This window comes from Schistocerca americana, chromosome 3 (assembly GCF_021461395.2).
Source record: "Schistocerca americana isolate TAMUIC-IGC-003095 chromosome 3, iqSchAmer2.1, whole genome shotgun sequence".
Taxonomy (NCBI): Eukaryota; Metazoa; Arthropoda; class Insecta; order Orthoptera; family Acrididae; genus Schistocerca; species Schistocerca americana.
In genome coordinates this window covers 148031381-148055604 of record NC_060121.1, presented here as the reverse complement: position 1 = coordinate 148055604, position 24224 = coordinate 148031381, and the positions used below count along the sequence as shown (strand labels likewise).

At 40.8% G+C, this 24224-nt stretch overlaps 1 protein-coding gene across 1 annotated transcript in view; it reads right to left on the bottom strand.

The window, feature by feature from the left end:
* LOC124606953 (ATP synthase subunit C lysine N-methyltransferase) overlaps window positions 1–24224 on the bottom strand; it is a 95334-nt gene that overhangs the window by 52742 nt on the left and 18368 nt on the right. Inside the window, exons 2-3 of the mRNA XM_047139077.1 lie at window positions 8129–8301; window positions 5165–5353 (exon numbers count right to left, since the gene is read on the bottom strand). Of these exons, the coding sequence (XP_046995033.1) occupies window positions 5165–5353; window positions 8129–8301 (362 nt within the window). The remainder of the gene's footprint in view (window positions 1–5164; window positions 5354–8128; window positions 8302–24224) is intronic.

Genomic DNA, 24224 nt, shown 5'->3' with positions numbered 1-24224 from the left:
CTGACAAAGATGAGGAAGCCATGTCAATCAGGCATCGAAAACCAGTCCTAAGAATTGATATGTCTCTGCTAAAATGAATGGATCATCATTAAGGTAAAGTTCTGGTTCCGGATGAACGGTACGGCGCCAACAGAAGTACATGACATACGACTTCGCAGCTGAAAACTGGAGGCCTTCAGCTAGAGCCTATGGCTGCACCTTGGGGATGGCTCCCTGTAGGCGTCGCTTGGCAACACCAGTACTGGAGGAGCAGTACGAAATGCAGAAGTCATCTGCATACAGAGAAGGTGAGACCGACGGCCCGACAGCTGCTACTAGACCGTAAATGGCCACTAAAAATAGAGATACACTCAATACAAAGCCCTGTGGGACCCCATTCTCTTGGATATGGGGGGAGGCACCGACTTGGATATGGAAAGTATGGAGCGAATGGATAAAAATCGGGAGCAGGCCCCAGAGACCCCTTCATATAATGTGGCAAGGATATGATGCCGCCAAGTCATGTCGTAAGCTTTTTGTAAATCGAAAAAGACGGCAACTAGGCGTTGGTGTCTGGCAAAGGCTTTTCGGATGGCAGACTTGAGGGAAATTAGATTATCAATGGTAGAGCGACCCTGGCAGAAACCGCCCTGGCATGGAGCCAGTAGGCCACGTGACTCCAGGACCCAACAGCCGACTTACCATACATTCTAACAGCTTACAAATAACATTGGTGAGGCTGATAGCTATCCACATAAAGCGGATTTTACTAGGTTTGAGCACTGGAATGATGGTGCTCTCCCACCATTGTGATGGAGAGACGCCATTGCACCAGATCCGGTCGAAGATGATGAGGAGACGTCGCTTCTAGTCGGATGAGAGATGTTTGATCATCTGACTGTGGATCCGATCTGGCCCAGGAACTGTGTCGGGGCACTGTGCAAGGACGCTGAGGAGCTCCCACTCTGTAAATGGAACATTATAGGGTTCACTGTGACGTTCAGTGAACAAGAGGGCTTTCCTTTCCATCTGCTATTTGAGGGTGCAAAATGTGGGGGATGATTGTTTGATGCGGAGGCTCGAGCACAGTGCTCAGCAAAGTGCTTGGCAATTGTGTTTGCATCGGTAGATAACACACCATTGATGTTAATGCCAGTAACACCTGGCGGGGTCTGGTACCCACAAACACGTCTGACTTACGACATCAGACTTGGGAAGGTGACATCAGACTTGGGAAGGTGACACATGCCACCCAATGGTCGAGACGTACCTCTCCCAACATGACTGTTTCCGTCTTTTTATAAGCTGGTGAACGTGGGCACAGAGCCGTTTAAAAGCTATTACGTGCTTAAGGGAAGGGTGCCGCTTATGTCGCTGTAGAGCTTGACGACACTCTTTAATGGCCTCAGTGATTTCCAGTGACCACCAAGATACTGACTTTCGCCAGGGGCACCCAAAAGAACAAGGGATTGTGTTTTCTGCTGCAGAAACGAGCATTCTAGTGACCTGCTCAACTACCACATCAATGGTACCACATGGAGGAGATTCAACAGTGACAGCAGAGGTGAAAGCTTCCCAGTCTGCCTTGTTTAAAGCCCATCTTGGTAGACATCTGGGGGAATGACATTGGGGGAGTGACAGGAAGATGGGAAAGTGGTCACTACCACATAAGTCATTGTGGGCTCTCCAGTGGACAGCTGGGAGAAGTCCTGGGCTGCAGAGGGATAAATCAACGGCCGAGTAAGTGCCATGAGCCACACTGAAATGTGTGGGGGCCCCAGTATTTAAGAGACAGAGATGAGTTGAGACAGGAAAGTTTTGACATCTCTACCTCGGCCAGCAAGCACAGTGCTACCCCAGAAGGGGTTATAGGCATTAAAATCTCCCAAAAGTAGGAAAGGTTTAGGGAGTTGATCAATCAGTACAGCCAATGTGTTCAGGGGTACTGCGCCATCTGGAGGAAGATAAACATTGCAGACAGTTATTTCCTGTGTTGTCCTTATCCTGACAGCCACAGCTTCAAGAGGGTTTGAAGGGACACAGGTTCACTGCATACTGAGTTCAGGACATAGACACAAGCTCCACCTGACACTCTATTACAGTCGCTATGGTTCTTGTAATATCCCCTATAGCCGTGAAGGGCAGGGGTCCGCATTGCCGGGAACCAGGTTTCCTTAACAGACTTCTTTGTTTGCTTGCCCCCTCGCTTCTCTTTAGGGGCTTGCTGGGAGGACTCCTCTGAAGTAGCTTCAGGCACAGAGGAAGACTGTGAAGCTCTTCATCCAGCAGCTTTGGGCTCCTTTAGCCACTGGCGAGTGTCCACTGTGGCATTGGTGGAGACCTTGAGAGAGAGAGTCCCAAGGGACTCCTCCCACATGAGAGGAGCCGGAAGAGGCTGTTGCTTCTCTGGCTGTGGGGAGGGGACCAATGTTCCCTGCATTTGGGGGGCCTTGTTCCTGAACTAGGTACTTTTGGAGCTACAGAAGATTTTCCCCCTGCCACCAAGGTGGCAGATGTATTCTGGAGGCCCAGAGGGCTCACTATTCGTGGCACAGAGTGTGGTACAATTGGTACTTGTGATGGCGATCGTAATGTAACTGCAGCGTATGTAGACATCAACCAAATGGGGTGTAATCGTTCAAATTTATGTTTAACCTCTTGGTAAGTCAACTGGTCCAAGGTCTTGTACTCCATGATTTTCCACTCCTTTTGTAGTACTGTGCAGTCTGGTGAGTAGGGGGAGCGCTGCTCTCCGCAGCTGATACAAGTGGGAGGAGGTGCACAGGGAGTATCTGGATGCAGTGAATGTCCACAGTCTCGACATGTGGAGTTGGAAGTGCAGCGGGAAGACATGTGCTCAAATTTCCAGCACTTAAAGCACCACATAGGGGGAGGGACATACGGTTTTACTTCACAGTGGTAAACCATCAACTTGACCTTTCCAGGCAATGAATCAACCTCAAAGGCCAAGATGAAGGCACCAATAGCAACCCTGTTGTCTTTGGGTCCCCTGTAGATACGCCGGATGAAATAAACACCCCACCATTCTAGATTGACGCGGAGCTTGTCATCAGACTGCAAGAGGAGGTCACAATGGAAAATAAGCCCCTGGACCATGTTGGGGGTTTTACGGGGAGTGAAGGAAACAGGCATATGACCCAGCCAGTCACAAGCGAGTAGCATCCGGGATTGGGCTGGGGATGCTGTCTGAATCAAGACTGCACCGCTTCTCATCTTGGACAGTGCTGTCACTTCCCCAAACTTATCCTCAAGATGTTCAACAAAAAATTGAGGCTTCATAGGTAGAAAGGAGTCCCCATCCATTCTGCTACAGACTAAATACTGAGGCGAATATGACTCTCTTCTTTCTGTAGCCCTACATTCCTCCCATGGTGTAGCAAGGGAGGGAAACAATTTAGGGTCTTATCTCTCAGCATTGGACTCGATCTTGCCCTTTTAGAGACTGCTGGCACCGTACAGCCACCAGCAAGAGATGACCTAGTCCGCTTCATTGCGAGTCATCCGCCCTGATGCCACCCTCTCCGATCTGGGGCTCTCCCCATGGGCACCACCCAGCCACAGCAAAGGCCACCTAGCATGATGGCCATTGCTGGGAGTCCTGATGCCCCAGGAAGACAGGCATCTACTTCTTGGCATGTGTGGGGAGTTTACAGCTCAGGCATCTGCGGTGCGACCCCTGTATTGTCAGGGGGCTACCACCAAATGGGTACATGATGGCCCCACCACAACGGACTGGCTACGATGCTGGATATTGGGCACAGAGAAAACCAATGCTGTCATGGGGGTGAAAGAGGACAGCAGACAATGGAAGAAGATGACATACCCCGAAAAAGTGTCCTCGCCCAAATAGTTGAATTGCAGGTGGAGATGCAAAGCCATGACAAGAGGTTCAGGAGATCGAATCTAAGGGAATTATGGATAACTCATGCACCATGTAAGGTGTCCTTCCCCATATGGCCCGCACTTCTGTAGAATTTGGAAAGTGGCAGGTCAAATCATAAAATGGGACCTGAATGTACAGGGCCGAAAAGCGTGAGACTCCTTTTAGTCACCTCTTACGACAGGCAGGGATACCTCAGGCCTATTCTAACCCCCAGACCCGCAGATAACACAGAAATTAAAATGTGTCCCATACTGTCACAGTTTCATCTGAGCATCACAGGTAGACAGTGGCAACACGTATATCTAGCCTTGCAACTGTTTTCAAATAAAAGATCTCAAGCAATTCGTTATCTGTTGCCTGAAGAAGAGGAAATGGCAGAATTCTTTCAGCTCGTTAATGACTCTTTTTGACATTCTGAATTCTCATAGAATGATCAACAAAAAGACATTAGCAATCTCTTGTGGAACTAACGAGCAGCTCTAGAAAATTATCCTTGACAAAATGTATTCTTGCTGTGAAAAAATGCAGGTTAGAAACAGAAATCAACTACTGCTGTTTCTAAAAGGACTGTTAACATCAATTAATTCTTTATTTGGCTTTCATTCTGGCCATGTGCCACTTGGAATTATGTATATTTTAAAAGGACAGCTGAAATAGGATTTCCTCGAAAATTTGTTTTCTAAGATTAGAAGTATAGGTTGCTTTTGTCAACACCCTCCTCCAAAAGAAGTCAAACATCACCTGCATTGTTTCTTCTAAGCAAACGGTCTTTTCTGTGAAATTAAAGTTTGCGTTCTTTCAGCTTATGGGCAATTAGATCATTAGGTAGCCCTTTTCTATGTTTCAGTGCTGTACTGTAACGCCACACTGAAAATAAGTACAATGCATGTAGTAGTCAACAATCAATACCCTTTGCACTGCATGTGACCTGATGAGGAATGGTGTGTGGCAACAAGGGGAACACAAATACTGCAAAGCAAGTAAAACACAATGTTGTCTGTATTCATTTCCCACCAACACAAGTAATAAATGCTGTCATCTGTGGTTTTTGCAGTTGTACAAGCATTGTAGAGAATATTTATACAAATGACAGAGGTAAGACAAATGATGGAATCCATTTACAACAGTGAGACAAGGCTGATATAGGTCTTACGCTGCTCTTCTTTTTGCAGTATAACACAGGAATTATGTTGCTCATCTCCAAAGCATTAAAACAGACAAAAGAAGGTTTCCAAACTCTACTTGAACACTGTAGTTTAAGGAAATTGCAAATGAACCTACCATCTCTTCTACTCCAAATACTACAATATTCTTGTATCCATGAATGCTGAACTTCCAAAGATCTCTCCGATAGAATTTTGTTCTTTTATTAAGACCTAAAGAAACAGCCTTCAATCTTGAATAAGTTACCAACCATGGATTCAGTTCCACTCCATGTGCTTCAAACCCAGCTGTGGCAGCAGCAAATACCTGTAAAAGTTCAGAACAAAATCAAACATTAATAAATTTTTAACAGAAGAATATAGAAGCTGAAAACATACAGGTGGTGGAAGATAATTGTCTATTTATGATCTGATGAAACAGTTGTGACTGGAGTAGCGCTGACACACAAAAAAACAAAAAGTGGTAAGGAATATTTATTTTTCATGACTTTTAAAACTTTTTCTTTGCCAGGAAAGAGAGAGACAGAGAAAGAAAGAGAGAGAGAGAGAGAGAGAGAGAGAGAGAGAGAGAGAGAGAGAGAGAGGGCAGCAAATACTAAAATATAGATGAACATGAACTTGGCTGCTTGCAAGGAAAAGTTGCTCTGATAACTTGTCACTACACATTTCTCTCTCCATTCAGCTATTTTTGCTATTGCAAGAAAAATTTTCATCTTCAAACCTGCATTTTATCACACACTTTCAAACCATTTTAAATAATTGTTTTTCATTTGTCTTATCTGGTACCATATTTATTTCTGCCCCTTTTATTTAATTATTTTTCTGTTTATTTTTCAGGCATTACTGGTGCCCTTCTGTTTATCATTTCATTTTGTCACACTATTTAATTTGTGGCGGTTATACTTTCTTGCACTATTGACCCACTCTTTCTTATTGTCTTTTACTGTTTTCTCTTCATCCATTCCTGAAATCTTTTGACTTTTTTAAAAATCATTTCTGCATTAAGTATTGTTTGTCAGCTTATCCCACTCTTTAAAGCACACCATCCTCATCTCTCTTTGCACTTCATTATGTCTTTCACTTTTTAATTTGCCACTACTACTTTCACCCTACAGGCATGATTTAATCCTTGTTGACTTGTTTACCCACATTTCATATATGTTGTTTTGACTTCCTTCTAGCACTGTCTGACAAATATTAACTGTCAAAATATATACATATCTGTAATTGCATCCATGCCTTGTCAAAAGACAATTTACTTGGTTTTGAGTTTGACCCTCCCCTTTTTCCCCAAATCCTTCTGTATTACACACCTGAAAAGGACCTTCTTTCATGTATATTCCCTACCTACAAAACTGCTCAACCCTACTCCATAATCTAAAGAAGACACAAACCATACCACCAACAATCTCAGTAAGAATGAAATTTCCGCACTGAGCTATCCATGCACGGCTCACAACCCGTCCTCACAACTTTACTCCTTCTAGTACTGGTCATACCTAACCCATCAGTCTAGTTAAAAAGCACGCCATCACTTCCACCTTTAAGCTCTCAGGTTTTCAAATCTCATGCATTGCAGTCACCAACAATCAGTCTTTCCTTCTCATCCCGTCCGGTAAGTCTCCTGAAAGCTGGGGTTCTGGGTGACTTTTCCGAACTGTCCCCATTTCCTACACCTCAACAGTCCTTTTAATTCATCCCTCTTCCTTCCCCTTCAATCCTTCTGCTGGCAGAAGGAGCTACTGGCTCCAAGAGCTTGCAGGTTTCAGTACCTTTATATTTGTGTTCTCCTGCCGCCATTCCGTGAGTAGATTTTTTTTATCAATCCAATTACATCACATTTTTAAAAATTGATTGTTTCCATTGACAGAATATGTACGTAGTAAGTAAACTGTAAAGCTTTCTACTAGCAAGATTAGTTCCAAGCAGTCAATTACACTGAATGACAAAACACAAACTGTATACAGTAGTTCCTCGATATATTGTGGAAAGCGGAGATCTGGGTAATTATTTCATTAGGGTCATTTGTAACACTATCCTAAAACCAATGTCTGCAAAGTGCGAAGAAGGGAATTACCTATTCAAGGTACACCTGGCCCATGCCATACACCTGACCTTGATTTAAAACTAGTGCCTTCCAGCTCTTCTTTTTAGTTCTCTGTGATATCTTAATATCTTACTCTAATTCCTCTGTACTTTTTGGAGTCTCTCTCTGTTGTTATATCAGCTTTCTCTCTCTCTCTCTCTCTTCTCTGTTATCTTCTCTTTCTCTCCCCCCCCCCCCCCCTCCGCTCCCAATTGTTCATGTTCACATGGCACATGGTCACCACGATTTATTCTGAATTTTTGCTCTCTTCTTTCACTTTTCAAATATACTCTACAATTTAACAATATAAAGAAAAGGATAGTTGATACTCACCATAAAACACAAATGCTGCGGCACAGAAAGGCAGAACAAAATGACTGTTGAAAAGTTAGTTTTCAGCAAACAAGGCCTTTGTCAAAAATAGACAATATACGCACACGCACATACTCATGCAAATGCAACTCATGCACACATGACCACAGTCTCTGCAGCTAGAGCTCTGACAAGAGTCTGGCTCCAGCTACCAGAGACTGTGGCCATGTGTGTGTGAGCTGCATTTGCATGATTGTGTGTATATTGTCTACTTTTGACAAAGGCATTGTTGGATGAAAGCTAACTTTCCGACAGTCTTTTTGTTGTTACTTCCTGCAAGTCAGCATCTCCACTTTGTGGTGAGTAGCAACTATCCTTTTCATGATATTGTTATATTCCATCCTGGATTTTCCACTGTTTGAACTTCTGCTGTTGCAAACCTCAGTTACATCTGACTTCTGTCCTGGTTTTTGAGTCTCTGCTTTCACATGGTTCTCCTAACGGAGTAGCTTCTTTACAGTTCTAAGATACAGGTTTTATGACCTGGCCCTTCTTTCATGAGGATGCTTATTAGATTTGGTTCTTCTTCCTCATATGTTTACTACATAACCTGTTCTTATTTGCATGTAAAGAAATAAGTTATGCACAATACACACAGTTACCCAAAAATAATTAGATTCTTACAATTCTGCCGTCTCCACTGCCCAGATCAATGACATTGCCCTTCCTTTTTCTTAAAAGTGTTAGTACATTCTGAACCTGTACTGTTGTAGCAGGGACATATGGAAGGCAAATTCTTCTTAGAGCTGGTGACACAAAAGGGGCACAAGCCAAACTTATGGCAACAGCAGCACCACCTGTAATTTAAAATTATAATCCTTGTTAAAAAGATACATCAGTTAACATTTTGCAGGTGAAAAGCAATTCTAGCCCAGTATCATGAATCTATATGTAAGTTTCAGGAAGGATGAAAGGCACACCAAACAAATCAGGAAATCACACTAACATTTGGTACAATCTCTCTCTCTCTCTCTCTCTCTCTCTCTCTCTCTCTCCCCCCCCCCCCCCCCCCCACCTCCCTTATGTAAAAACAGTCAGTAACACGTAACACCGAAATTAGCATCCAGATACTTATGAGTATGTACTACACTGACCATGTGTGGGCATAACAGTGTGAGTCTATGCACCAAATTGCATCTGCCCTGACAGCAGATGTGTGTGGGGTGTCACTGTAATAATTCAGCAAGCCTGATGCAATATTTCAACGTAGCTTAGCTTGCTGAACTAGAAGAATCAAAAGTATTGCACAAACTCATGCAGTATGAAGCAGGGCAAATGTCCACACTGGCAGTGGTAGTAGTGTTTCAGGATACACGGTGGGTAGTAGCACCTATGCACTATAAGCATGCCACTTCTGACTAAAAGTAATTGATATTTTGTAACAAAATTATTCTCAGTCTCACAGCTCAACCAATACTAAAATACCAGGTGAGATCGTCATATGGACCTTCTAGCACAAGTCATAAGGCTGAAGCCAAACTAGGGCAACAGCTTTATATGTTAAGTTCATTTCGGACTTAGTGCCGTGGTGCAGCAGGCCATCCCAGGTCTACTTCAGCAGCATGTCAGAACCCTGCCCAGGAGACTGTGCACACAGTTGTCTTCTGGCATCACAGGAGGAGTACCTCATTGTGGAAGGCTTCCCCACCATGATGCAGCCTAGGTGCCACCCTGGGCCACACGAGATTCAGCACCACCGAGTACACATACCACTGGCACGGCGGTGTCACTGCCAGTTTATGGAATGAGGCCACCGGTGCATGCCAGAGAACTGTGTCAACATTAGGGGGTATATAAGTAGGCTCTCCAGCAGAACTCAGTGGCCAGCCAGCCACTGATCTGGTATCCTACACAGTGCAGATGCTTCAGTAAAGAATCTGTTACCTTTGGAGCTGCCTTTCTCTGGAGCCTCCTCAGCTCCCACTTTGCCTGTATCAGGGTGGAGGTGTTGAGGACTCAGCACCCGGAAAGAGAAGTGCTGCTCTCAAGGGAAGAGGATACGGTGTTATCAGCCATTGGTGGGCACTGAAGGTTGAAGGTACTTTTTAATGCATGGGAAATGTGGAATGAGGTAAGGAGGCAGGAAGAAGTATTCAATGGATTTTGCCATAGTGCCAAGAGCAAGAAGTGTCTGCGGAGTGTTATAAACTGCATACATTCTACAAGCAACTACAAGAACAAATGAGGCAGGTAGTGGAAGTTGTGTGACATATACAGTGATTGAGAGGATAATTGGGTGATAGGGCTAAAATTTTAAAGACACCACTCGGAACGACTGAGGAGATGCAAACACATTAATGCTGAATATGTACATTGTACACATGAAAGAATAGCTGTCTTTATGTTACCAAAATCAGTTTAATCTTAGTTTAAATAAACTGACATCATACGAGCTAAATCGTTGTTTAATTAAACAACAATAAAATTAATTTTCATTATATCACTCTGATGCCGTGTACAAGTCTTACGCCACAGTAACAACACACTTGAAGTATTAAACAGTGCAGTTTCATCAGATCATGTCCAACTGCTTATTTGATTGCTAATTCTCTCACAGACGGCTGCCTCATTGTGAGATTGTACCATTAACCCAGAATCTGGGTTATTTTCTACATCTTTCTTGTCTAGCTTGCTGTTTATTTTATATTATTGCTGCCCATTTGGATGTATGACAGCAGATCTTAGCAGTTTGTTAGCTGCAGCAGTAATAAAGGAATAGGTACAGACTTGCAATTTTAAAGCAGCAATTGAACGGTACATGACAATGTTATTTGTGGTTGGCACACTTTATACATAGGTGCATCTGCTCAAGATTTAAAAAGAAAGTCTAGAAATACTACCACAGTTTAATTCTTGCACTGATGTAAAGGTGATTAATATAGATATTAATGTCACTGACGTTGAGATACATCTGGAATTGCTAAAATTTAACAAAGGTCCACGGCCCGATGGAAGCCCCCAAATTCTATAGAATATGCTCCTGCATTAACCCCTATTTTAACCATAATATATTACATGTCCCTCAAACATGAAGCTCTGCTGAGTACTTGGAATAAAGCACATGACACACCTGTCTACAGTAGGGATGGTGTTTATCGCTGAAACAACTGGTTTTTGGTTACATCAGTTTTTTCCAATGCCAGTTTAACCTGACAGTTAAAACAGTACAAAATCACTAGTTTCTGAAATAACCACTTACTGTTTTTGTTATTTCTATTACTTCCTGTAACAATGTAAAATTTGAACAAAGATTGAAAAATTTTTACACCCTCAGTTTCAATATACATACAATCAAATTACTAAATTAAATAGGCAAATAAAACGAAAACTTTGCCTGTCCACCATCTGCTGCTTTTCTAGACGAGTGATAAGTGGCCGAATACTACAAAAAACAACAGTATTCTCCTATTGGTTCTAATGATTTGAAATTCTGCTCAAAAATCATGTTTTAATCTAGGGTCATACCACTATATGGGTGTTACGAATAGTCAGTGCTAAAGGGTGAAAACAGATCAAAGAATTCTATTTTGCATGTTAATTTGTCCATTTCCAAGGGCTACAAGCAGATGAAGGCATATTTCGTAGACACAGGCAACATATCAGCTACTTTCAATTTTTATTGTAAACTATGAATGAGTTGTTAAGTTATAAGTTTTCTCCTTATATGATATCACAAGTCTGTTGTGGCTCCTCCCATTCTTAATATTTTAAAAGAAATGGTACCACACTTCATATAATACTTCCAGAGCAGTGATTCTCCACCCTGTAAAACAACTAATGTCTGACGATGACAGCATGAAACTATCATATAGACCATATAGGACAAGCTATGCACTCTGCTTGTATACATGTATCATCCAATAGACCATACCACAAGGTAACAGGTACATTACTGTCTCAGCAATGCTGTACCAATTAATATAACCATGTGTTTGTTGCTCATTTCTGTTGGCACTATTATTAAAATAGCACCGATTCCTTTTCCCATTTTCTATAATAACAAAAATTCTGAATCAATGGAAATTTTACAAATAAAAATTACTCATTTTTTTAAATCAGGTTTATTTCAGATCCAAAATTTTTAGCACTGCTACTGTGGCTAATTCATTTATAATTGATTTTTTACACAGCTATTAGTAAAAAATAAAAAATATCAGTTATAACCAATACCAAACAAATACCAAGAAAAATATCAGTTATTCAGAACTAAAATGCCAGTATTGGTTTTAATCAGTCGGTTTTGCATGTCCCCAGTCTATAAGAAGGGCTGTAGAATTGATACATAAAACTACCATCAAATATCTTAGACAGCCATCTGAGATAGAAACTCAGAACAGATTCTAAGCTCAAACATGGTGAGTTATGTTGAACAGAATGACAAGAAAACCAGCAAGGATCTAAAAATATCAGTGATATGGAATCCAACTTGTACTTTGTCACACAACATCTTGAAAGCCATGGGTCAAGGCAAACTTGACTTCCAAAAATCAATCAACTCAATAGCACACCAATGCTGACGATATCACTTGGGATATAAAATGGAATTTCTTGGTAGAGAGGACACAGCACGTTATCTTGGATAGATAGTCTGTGTTGTTTATGCCAATTTGTTATCATGATTTTATTTTAGCACTGAGTCACATCAATGGATAAAGGTATGGTTCTCAACGAGGGATAGATAACACGCTCCAGCATGACACATGGCCATGCACAAGAGTCAGGAGTGTGATAATGAGTCTGTCAAGTCGAGACTGAGACACTGTGATGATAGTTACACTGAAAAACACATAGTATGAAAACTGACAACAAGTTGGATAAAGTTAAACCATAAGAATTAATCATTAAGTCACTGAAATCATAAGAGGACTTTACTGGAAGCTATAATTACACTACTATTTTTCTAATAATTTTGATAAAATAATCATGTTAAAAACTCAGTATGATGAATAAGAGAAATCTGATGAACATAAGCGGTAATAACCAAGTGCTGATGAACTATAGTTTACAAATCCACTATAGCCTTCAAAGTGAAAGGTTCTGCCATCGTGTTAGGTCACGAGAAGTATCCTGTAGTCACAAGTTGCCGATGACCAACAGTATTGTGTGTTGCTTGATATTCATCACATACTTCAGACATTCTTTGGAGTGACAATGAAAGATTTAATATAAGAAAAAACTGTGATTATTATTTCATTTGATACAGTGTTTGAAAATGTGAATAGGCATTGCATTCTTGTCTTCAGTGGCTCTCAATTGGCAATAAGCTATTGTGTGATATTTGTTTCCTCATTACAACAATGAAATGAGACAGCATCCCTTCTTTTGAATCAAAAGACTCGGAATTTATCATTCAAGATAGAATTAGTGATTGTCAGTACTATCCTATATCCCACTATTAATATGTCAACTAAGACTCTGTGTCCAACGGTGAAGATAACTAATGGGACATCAGAACAGCCATAAGATGCAAGGTAAACAAACTTTCTAGGATTTGCTCTTGAAGTTCATCTGGCATAGCCCTTAACATGCAGCTTACAGTGTTAGCAAGGTCGACTCCATAATGTGGTATGGCACGAACTTCCCTTGCAATGAAAAATTACGAATGGATACACTACATATCATAAACAGAAGTAGAAAGAAACCTCAGGTGTACCCCAGGGATATGGTTAGGGTACTTGTTGCTTATATTGCAGATAAATGATCCTGCAGAAAATATTAGTAGTAATCTCAGACTTCCTGCAGATGATGCAGGTGTTGATAACAAAGTACAACCTGAAAAAAGCTGCACAAGTATTTACACACAGGTGCACAAGTATTCAGACATATTTTGATAATATTTCAAAGAGATGAAAGACTGACAACTTGGCTTGAATATTCAGAAATATAAAATGAAAAAGCATAGTATCCTAAGGCTACAGTACCAATGAAACACAACTGACATCAGTCAACTCCTTCAAAAACTCGGATACAGAGATTTGTACAGATATGAAATGGAATAACAACACAATCTCAGTCATAGGTAAAGCAGGAGGAAGATTTTGTTTCATCAGTTGGACAGTAGAAAAATGCACTCCGTCTACAAATAGATGCCTTACATAACAACTGTGTGACCCATCCTAGAATATTACTCAAGTGTGCGGACTCATATCAAACAGCAAGGGCACATCTACTGGGGAAAGGGCGGGGAGGGGGGGGGGGGGGGGGGGGGTTGTGCATGGACCCCAGCTCTCAGGGGAAGGAAAAAATACAGTGCAGTCAGGTGTTTTCCAACAAGAAAATGGATTAAAATTTGGTATTGTGCAGGTTTTTAACAGGGTCAGAGCTGGAACTTCTTTATGGCTACTTATTACCGTCCATCTTCCAAAATATTAAAAACACTCCATACTCCCAGGTCTAGGATCCCCCCTTACAAACTATCATATGGGTGCCTTTGTCAAACAGGACTATCAAGGGATAGTGAACATTACAATTAAGGGCAGCATGTATGGTCACAGGTTTGCTTGAGCCATGGGAGACTGTCAGAGAGATGCTAAAATGCCAGACAAAAGATAGACAACAGTTATTCCGTGAAAGCCTACTTAAGAAGTTCCAAAAACCAGCATTACATAAGGAATATACAAGAAGCATCTACATTTTAATCATGTAGGGACCATAGAGACACGGACAGGTTAATTGCAATGCACACAGAGACTTTTAAACAACCATTCTTCTCCAATCCATATACAAATGGAACAGAAAGAAGCCCAAATAAGTGGCAGAAGAGGAAGACCATATGCCATGCATTTCTTTGTGGTCTGCAGAATGTAAACGTAGATGTATCAGTTGCTATTTAAAATAAATAGTGAAGCAATGGTGAAAATCGTTATAGACATGGAAAAACAACTTGCGTGGTAGGTAACTACAATTTCACATAACACTGTGATGTCCAACCAGCGTTTATACTGATATATTGCTCCACTGTTACAAATGAAACACTACTTTTAATCAAATTTTTTATACTCTCTGTCTAAAATTAAATCAGTAATGACGAGTGTAATGTCTAAAATGAAATCAATAATAATGAGTGTAATTGCACCATTTATTATGAAACAGCTAATCAATGGTATTACATTAGTGCAATTTAATTAAATAATCAGTGATTTTTATAACTACATGCAACTGCAAGCTAGTTCCTTTACTTGTTGTATAAATTGATAAAGATACCATAGTTCTTGCCATGAGCTCATCCCATCAGCTTCAATAGAAAAAGCTGTCTGGAGGGGCCAACTGAGTGGTGTAAGAATTCCAAATGGAAGTGATATTCAGAGAAAAAGGCTTTTCAGATACTTTCAGAGGCACAGTTATTGAGCCTCTGAAGGAGAAACAAGCTGAGAAAAAACATGACCGGAGAAGGATGCAGGAACTTATTGTGATGCAGATGAATGCAGGGCCACTCGCTCAACTGCTTTCATGTATGATGTCAGCTGGCATGTGGACTAAACTGAATACCATGTGTGAGAAAGAGTATCCAGTGAGCATTCACCGACTTCAACATTTGGTGATGACTTGGTGAGTACAGTTATGTCGAAAATAGAAGAAGTCAATACTACATTGAAGCAAGCAGGTGAACTACCTTCAGAGAAAATGATAAAAGTTGTCAATGCCATCGGCAGAGAGATATAAACATTTCTGTTCAACATGGGAGAATGTCCTCCTTGAGGAGCAAACACTTAACAAGCTAACTTCAGGATTGCCAACTGAGCAAGGGAGAAACAGTCTAGTCAGCTAGAGGTAGTTTGACCAATGCAAGCAGGCAGCAAAAAATTACCTACCATGCTTGTAGTAAAGAGAGCCATTTTGCAAAGAACTGTTAAAATAAAGTGAAGAGACTGCAATTATTGTAAGAAAAGAGGTCATTTGAAGGCAGACTGCAGATTGTTGAAGTCCAAGGAAGGCTTAGGCTCAGGAAGTAAATGCCTTATGTGTGTCAGTCAAGGAGTTGACCTAGAATATTATTCATTCATGGATACACATGCCAGTGAGCATATGTAGAATAAGAGACAATTGTTTAAGAAACTGGACAGTCCACATCTACATCTGTACTCTGCAAACCACCATGAGGTGCGTGGCAGAGGGGAAGTCCCATTGTATCAGCTATTATGGTTTCTTCCTCTTCCATTCCGTATGGAGCGCAGGAAGAATCCCTCTATGTGTGCAGTAATTATTCTAATCTTACCCTCACGATCCCTGTGTGAGCAATGCATAGGGGGTGGTACTCTATCGCTAGAGTAATCATTTAAAGCTGGTTCTTGAAACTTTGTTAACAGACTTTCTCTGGATAGTTTACATCTGTCTCCAGAATCTGCCATGTCAGTTCCTTCAATATCTCTGTGACACTCTCCATTGTATTAAACAAACCTGTGACCATTTGTGCTGCTCTTCTCTGTAAACATTCAATATCCCCTGTTAGTCCTATCTGCTATGGGTCCTACACATTTGAGCAATATTCTAGGATTGGTCACATGAGTGATGTCTAAGCAGTTTCTTTTGTACACTGATTGCACTTCCCCAGTATTCTATCAATAAACCACCTGCTTCACCCATAACTCAACCAATGTGATCATTCCATTTCATATACCTAGAAAGTGCTGCACTCAGGGCTTTGTATGAGTTGGTCTATTCCACCAGTGACTCATTGATATTATAGTTAAAGAAGACTACATTTTTTTCATTCTGTTCAGAAATGTAAAATTTAGAGAAAGTTGCCAATTTCTGCACCATGTAGAAATCTTATCAAGATCTGACTGAATATTTATGCAGCTTCTTTCAGGCAGTACTTCATCACAGATGCTGCATCATCTGCAACAAGCCTGATTTTACTATCAATATTGTTTGCAAGGTCGTTAATATACAACATGAACAGCAAGGGTCCCAGCACACTTTCCTGGGGCAAACCCGAAGTTACTTCTACATCTGACAATGCCTCTGCATCCAAGATAACATGCTGTATCCTTCCTACCAAAAAGTCTTCAATCCAGGTACAAATTTCACTTGATATCCCGTACGATCATAAATTGACAATAAGCATAGGTGCAACACTACTCAAATGCTTTTCAGAAATAAAGAAACACTGCATCTACATGATTGTCTTGATCCAAAGCTTTCAGTATGTCATGTGAGGAAAGTGTGAGTTGGGTTTCACATGATTGATGTTTTCGAAAACCATTCTGGTTGGCATTGAGGTCATTCTGTTCAAGGCACCTCTTTAGGTTTAAGCTCAGAATATGTTCTAAGATTCTACAACAAATCGATGTCTAGGATATTGGATGGTAGTTTTGTGAATCATGTCTACTACCCTTCTTATGGACATGTGTGACCTGTGCCTTTTCTCCAAGAATTGGGCACGGTTTTTTGTTTGAGGGATCTATGACAGACTATAGTGAGAAGAGGGGCTAACTCAGCCGCAAATTCAGTATAGAATCTGACAGAGATTCGACTGGGCCTGGAGCTTTGTTCAATTTTAATTATTTCATCTGTTTCTCAACACCACTGGGACTAATATTTATGTCATTTATCTTTTCAGTGGTATGAGGATTAAATTGGGTCAATTCTCCTGGGTTTTTGAAAATAGAGTTATGCATTTCAATTTTTGCTTTGCTACCCTTAATTTCAGTTCCTGGCTCATTCGCTAGGGGCTGTACACTAACTTTGGTGACACTAACAGCTTTTACATACGACCATAATTTCTTTGGGTTGTGCAACACTCAATGAAAGTTGTTGTGGGTGTTGGTAAACTTCTTGATGTCATTGGATGTGGTAATGTATGCATGGAATGGGACTATATTTATAAGAACACTGCTTAGAGAGTGATTTTGGCCCTGACCTGAAATTCAGTCCGTTTTTGGTAGGAACTGTGTTGGACAAAGGTATATGTTTAGTGTCAAATAACAAACAATGTGAATTCTTGAACAGTAAAGGTGAACTTTGTGCACTATCCAAATGTGTCAATAAAACATATTGTATGTTATTTCCCCTAAATGGAACACAATCAAAACTGTCAATGGTTACTTTGATGTGTGCAGATAAAATACACTCTATGGTTGACTTATTGACGCTAGTGGCTTTCATGAGTCAGTATTGACAGTGGTCTGGTACGTTTGTCTAAACGTGTTGAAAACTTGAGTGGTTGGAATTAAAAAATTGTGCCATCAGAGCAATACTGCGCTTTACAGACTATAAGACACTACGATTGTAGCGTTTCGGGATATTTGTAAACATCCCAATACACCATTGGAAAGCTGCCGACAAGAGATGCTCATAAGTTAACTGAATAAGGATAAATGTAGTGGGAAAGGGAAACTGTGCGTTTTCCTTTCTTGTATGCAGTGAATGTGGAGCAGTGGTGGAACTGGTGAGAAGGGGACCAGTAAAAATGATATTACAACCACTGGTCGTCCAAAGTCATTTGTCCCATGGTGCAGCAAGTGCCTGAATCCGAGAGCCATAAAATAAACAACGCACCAGAAAGGGCGTATTGAACAACTGAAGAGCGGTAGTTGTTTCTCTGGTTTTTCTCTTGGGTGCTACAGTATGCATGTACCGACATTTGAATGTACTTGCAATGTTAATGTAATTGAATGTAATTGCTATTACCATAGCAATTGTTAGTTGTGTTGTGAAAAGTAATAGTGAAAATGCTGGGCAAAATATACCCCTGTTTGTTAGAAGTGTGGCTATTTATTTAGTAGCGCAATAGCGAGAACTTACGGAAGCATTCCAGGGATCTTCACCACAGTTGGATCGACAGGGAGGTGGCACAGAAGGATCCATACTACCAAAAAAATTACTCTGAGATGAGAAGATAAAGGTAATACTACTTTCACCTGGCGGTGTATTGGGGTCAGCAAAATGTTGCCCTGTTATATTGGCCAGGCGTGAAGCTTCCCGCTAGTGCTGGTATAAAAGGTATAAGACCCACTACAAATCTTATAAAATAAACAGCAGCAGGAAAAGAAGGAAAAATACACCCCACAGCCAACAAGATGCACCTTAATTTTTAAGCAATTTTCTTGTAGAATGTCATTCTTATCATTTTTATTATTAGGCTGCAAATCCAGACTAAAAAAATTCTTATATAAATCAAACTGTCTTTTAAAATCCCTGAAAATCATCATTGTAGACTGAAGTGATACATCACAGGCTAGACAGTGTTCCGGGATTGTGACAGTGGGGAGGGAGGGAGGGAGAGAGGGAGACTGTGTTAGCAAGCTTGTGAATCGCTGCAACTCATTTTCGTCACATTGGTGCATTGCTGCGGCCAGCTGAATCCAATGTTTTCTCATAGTGTTAAATATAAGGCCATTTTAAGGCTGGCAGGAATTTTAAATCAAATACTGAACATTTTTATATCAATTTTGAGTATAAGAATAATCTGAATTTTTGAGGCAATTTTTCGAAGAAAAGAAATGCGTCTTATAGTATGTAAAATACGGGATGCATGTGAAACTGTGATTGTCGCATAAAGGAGTGAACTTTGTCACTTTTGAAGAATACCTGATGATAAACAACATTGCTCATCTTTACCTGTTAGTTTGTCAAGAAGTGACTCATGCGGACGCCTGTGGACCTATGGAGATGCATTCATTTGGAGGAGCAAGAAACTTTTTACTTTGGAAGGATGACTACTTACATTATCACAAAGCACTCTTTAAAACGAAAGGATGAAGTTAAAAGTTTGATCATGAACTTTATTGCAAAAGCTGATCTAAAAATTAAAGTTCTAAGGAGTGATAATGGACTGGAGTTTACAAAAACTTATAAAGGTACACTGTTGAGTGAAAATGGGTTGTGTGTTCTCTCTGGGGTGGCGTGGTGGCAAATAGTGTCGGGCATGGAACTGGATAAGTGTGCCTGAGTACTTGGCGTCCTGGCTACTACAGCAAGTTAACAGCATTGACCTTTGGGCAATGGGGGCCCATGTTTTCCTGCAGCAATGACTGTTGCTACCAGTCAGTTTAGTGGGCAAGGAGTGGCTCTTGTCGCCTGCAAACTGGTGGTGTGCTAAATATGCCAAGATGTACTGAACAACTTGTTAGCTACCACGAGCAGCAGGGTAGTATTATCTGGTGCCTACCTGGAGTCCTGAATCTATTGGCCTCCTTGGCATATGAAATTATCTATAAAGACTGTTTAGTAAGTACTGAACTTAAAGATTGTTAATTCAGTCTGCTGTGAGCTGGCCAGCAATCTGGTTTCTTTACGCCTTTTGGTGACTGATCCCTTTGGAGCTGTGTGTCTTAATCTGGAGGTTTCCATATGCGCCAAGCTGGTATTTTGCAATGTTAATCTTGTACTTGAAATTATGGCTTGTTATTATTAAGTATTTGACACTACTGATTGTAATTTCTGTTTGTTGTAGACCTCATGGCTCTTCCTTGGACGAGTTATTGGATTTGGCCAGTAACTAAAGTTGTGAGCACCCAGTCTAAAGGTAACACAATTGGCTCACTGATATTGCTCTGATTTCCAGACAAGTTTTAGCATTTTTCCCTGATGAATTTTGAGCTCTCAAGTGTAAGTAAAGAAATAAGTTGACAAAAAAAATGTAAAGACTTCTGTATCTCTCCCCTGTTTGGGCAAAAATCTTACATAATAACATCAACATCTTTTGTAATGAGCTGTTTTTAGACGGAGAAAGCAAGCCAAATGGAATGTGTGTTTCATTAAGACCACTGTTGTTATTTTATTTCAATAAAATGAAACACATTTGGTGACAAAAATATGCATTTCCTGGGAGCCGCAAGGCAGATTTAAAATACCTTCCCTGATTTCAGAAACAACCTCAGAAAAAAGAAGGTCTCTTGAAAGAAGTGTATAAGATAGGGAAGAGTTGTGTAAACCAACATTATAGGTGACCGCCAATAAAATATTGGTTCTACTATGTTCATTATTGTAGGCTATTACCCACTGTGTTGTGTCTATTATTTCACAGGTATTGTGTGATTTTTCTTTCAAGAAACATATGAGGGGAGAAGCAGTAAGAATGAGGGAGTAGGGAAACAGTGCGCATATTTAGCTGCACACAGCCAGTGATGATGCAGGACATCTCAGTAAACAAACCATTTCATCTACTGAGACAAAAAACAAGATTTTTACAGTGTTTATTTTTAAGTTTCCCTGACACGTTTGAAATTCCCTGATTTCCAGAACTTGTGGCAACCCTGGGTACGCACATATGGATCGTGTGTGTGCGTGCTTGTATTTGCACTCTCTCTTGCTCTGTGTTAATGGGCCCTTTGGGTTTAAGTTAAACAGTTTAACCAGCCATCTGCCATTCAGTGTGTATCCCAATTACGGTATCTATTAGCCCCTGAGAGGCCTCAGTAAAGGTATACCTTGATTTTTCAAATCTTGTTGGAATTATTATGTAATATTTCTTTTAAATGACCTTGTACTTTGCTTCTTGTTATCGCTGGGAATGTTAACTTGAAATGTTATGCGTGAATTTTTAATTGCCCGTTTAAGTATTACTGTGTATGTTAATTTTTATCAAATTTGGTCTGCCGTTTTTTGTTTGTCCATGAACCATGGACCTTGCCGTTGGTGGGGAGGCTTGCGTGCCTCAGCAATACAGATGGCCGTACCGTAGGTGCAACCACAACGGAGGGATATCTGTTGAGAGGCCAGACAAACATGTGGTTCCTGAAGAGGGGCAGCAGCCTTTTCAGTAGTTGCAGGGGCAACAGTCTGGATGATTGACTGATCTGGCCTTGTAACATTAACCAAAACGGCCTTGCTGTGCTGGTACTGCGAACGGCTGAAAGCAAGGGGAAACTAAAGCCGTAATTTTTCCCGAGGACACGCAGCTCTACTGTATGATTAAATGATGATGGCGTCGTCTTGGGTAAAATATTCCGGAGGTAAAATAGTCCCCCATTCGGATCTCCGGGCGGGGACTACTCAGGAGGACGTCGTTATCAGGAGAAAGAAAACTGGCGTTCTACGGATCGGAGCGTGGAATGTCAGATCCCTTAATCGGGCAGGTAGGTTAGAAAATTTAAAAAGGGAAATGGATAGGTTAAAGTTAGATATAGTGGGAATTAGTGAAGTTCGGTGGCAGGAGGAACAAGACTTTTGGTCAGGTGATTACAGGGTTATAAATACAAAATCAAATAGGGGTAATGCAGGAGTAGGTTTAATAATGAATAAAAAAATAGGAGTGCGGGTTAGCTACTACCAACAGCATAGTGAACGCATTATTGTGGGCAAGATAGACACAAAGCCCATGCCTACTACAGTAGTACAAGTTTATATGCCAACTAGCTCTGCAGATGATGAAGAAATAGATGAAATGTATGACGAGATAAAAGAAATTATTCAGGTAGTGAAGGGAGACGAAAATTTAATAGTCATGGGTGACTGGAATTCGTCAGTAGGAAAAGGGAGAGAAGGAAACATAGTAGGTGAATATGGATTGGGGGGAAGGAATGAAAGAGGAAGCCCGCCTTGTAGAATTTTGCACAGAGCATAACTTAATCATAGCTAACACTTGGTTCAAGAATCATAAAAGAAGGTTGTATACCTGGAAGAATCCTGGAGACACTAAAAGGTATCAGATAGATTATATAATGGGAAGACAGAGATTTAGGAACCAGGTTTTAAATTGTAAGACATTTCCTGGGGCAGATGTGGATTCTGACCACAATCTATTGGTTATGAACTGCAGATTGAAACTGAAGAAACTGCAAAAAGGGGGGAATTTAAGGAGATGGGACCTGGATAAACTGAAAGAACCAGAGGTTGTAGAGAGTTTCAGGGAGAGCATAAGGGAACAACTGACAGGAATGGGTAAAAGAAATACAGTAGAAGAAGAATGGGTAGCTCTGAGGGATGAAGTAGTGAAGGCAGCAGACGATCAAGTAGGTAAAAAGACGAGGTCTAATAGAAATCCTTGGGTAACAGAAGAAATATTGAATTTAATTGATGAAAGGAGAAAATATAAAAATGCAGTAAATGAAGCAGGCAAAAAGGAATACAAACGTCTCAAAAACGATATCGACAGGAAGTGCAAAATGGCTAAGCAGGGATGGCTAGAGGACAAATGTAAGGATGTAGAGGCTTGTCTCACTAGGGGTAAGATAGATACTGCCTACAGGAAAATTAAAGAGACCTTTGGAGGGAAGAGAACCACTTGTATGAATATCAAGAGCTCAGATGGCAACCCAGCTCTAAGCAAAGAAGGGAAGGCAGAAAGGTGGAAGGAGTATGTAGAGGGTTTATACAAGGGTGATGTACTTGAGGACAATATTATGGAAATGGAAGAGGATGTAGATGAAGATGAAATGGGAGATAAGATACGGCGTGAAGAGTTTGACAGAGCACTGAAAGACCTGAGTCGAAACAAGGCCCCGGGAGTAGACAACATTCCATTAGAACTACTGATGGCCTCGGGAGAGCCAGTCATGACAAAACTCTACCATCTGGTGAGCACGATGTATGAGATAGGCGAAATACCCTCAGACTTCAAGAAGAATATAATAATTCCAATCCCAAAGAAAGCAGGTGCTGACAGATGTGAAAATTACCAAACTATCAGTTTAATAAGTCACAGCTGCAAATACTAACACTAATTCTTTACAGACGAATGGAAAAACTGGTAGAAGCCGACCTCAGGGAAGATCAGTTTGGATTCCGTAGAAACACTGGAACACGTGAGGCAATACTGACGTTACGACTTATCTTAGAAGAAATATTAAGAAAAGGCAAACCTACATTTCTAGCATTTGTAGACTTAGAGAAAGCTTTTGACAATGTTGACTGGAGTACTCTCTTTCAAATTCTGAAGGTGGCAGGGGTAAAATACAGGGAGCGAAAGGCTATTTACAATTTGTACAGAAACCAGATAGCAGTTATAAGAGTCGAGGGGCATGAAAGGGAAGCAGCGGTTGGGAAGGGAGTAAGACAGGGTTGTAGCCTCTCCCTGATGTTATTCAATCTGTATATTGAGCAAGCAGTAAAGGAAACAAAAGAAAAATTCGGAGTAGGTATTAAAATTCATGGAGAAGAAGTAAAAACTTTGAGGTTCGCCGATGACATTGTAATTCTGTCAGAGACAGCAAAGGACTTGGAAGAGCAGTTGAACGGAATGGACAGTGTCTTGAAAGGAGGATATAAGATGAACATCAACAAAAGCAAAACGAGGATAATGGAATGTAGTCAAATTAAGTCGGGTGATGCTGAGGGAATTAGATTAGGAAATGAGACACTTAAAGTAGTAAAGGAGTTTTGCTATTTAGGGAGTAAAATAACCGATGATGGTCGAAGTAGAGAGGATATAAAAAGTAGACTGGCAATCGCAAGTAAAGCGTTTCTCAAGAAGAGAAATTTGTTAACATCGAGTATAGATTTAAGTGTCAGGAAGTCGTTTCTGAAAGTATTTGTATGGAGTGTAGCCATGTATGGAAGTGAAACATGGACAATAACTAGTTTGGACAAGAAGAGAATAGAAGCTTTCGAAATGTGGTGCTACAGAAGAATGCTGAAGATAAGGTGGGTAGATCACGTAACTAATGAGGAGGTATTGAATAGGATTGGGGAGAAGAGAAGTTTGTGGCACAACTTGACTAGAAGAAGGGATCGGTTGGTAGGACATGTTTTGAGGCATCAAGGGATCACAAATTTAGCATTGGAGGGCAGTGTGGAGGGTAAAAATCGTAGAGGGAGACCAAGAGATGAATACACT